The 223-nt window shown below is 66.4% G+C and overlaps 1 protein-coding gene across 1 annotated transcript in view; it reads right to left on the bottom strand.

Moving 5' to 3' along the window:
- LOC104462237 (nuclear envelope pore membrane protein POM 121-like) overlaps positions 1–223 on the bottom strand; it is a gene marked incomplete at both ends in the record, with an annotated part of 10212 nt that overhangs the window by 1861 nt on the left and 8128 nt on the right. The window contains one exon of the mRNA XM_010074101.1: positions 69–202. Coding sequence (XP_010072403.1) covers positions 69–202 — 134 coding nt within the window. The remainder of the gene's footprint in view (positions 1–68; positions 203–223) is intronic.

The raw sequence follows: 223 nt of genomic DNA, 5'->3' as shown, positions 1-223 counted from the left end.
CAGGAAATCTGCTGCCTGAATCCAGCCCTGCCCTTCAGCCCCGCGAAGGTGCATCCACCCTGACTCACCTCCAAACATGGGGTTGCTGGGCGTGCTGAAGGCGAAGGGTGTGCTCTGGTTCTGCGCCCCCAGCGCGCTCTGTGTCAGCGAAGAGCCGAACGGCGTTGCCGCCGGGGCCGCCCCACTCTGTCCAGCGCTGAAGCTGAACGCCACGGCGGGAGAC

Source organism: Pterocles gutturalis, unplaced genomic scaffold (assembly GCF_000699245.1).
Source record: "Pterocles gutturalis isolate BGI_N339 unplaced genomic scaffold, ASM69924v1 scaffold6482, whole genome shotgun sequence".
NCBI classification, from domain to species: domain Eukaryota; kingdom Metazoa; phylum Chordata; class Aves; order Pterocliformes; family Pteroclidae; genus Pterocles; species Pterocles gutturalis.
Note: the sequence above shows the minus strand (reverse complement) of the source record. Positions and strands in the feature narration are given on the sequence as shown.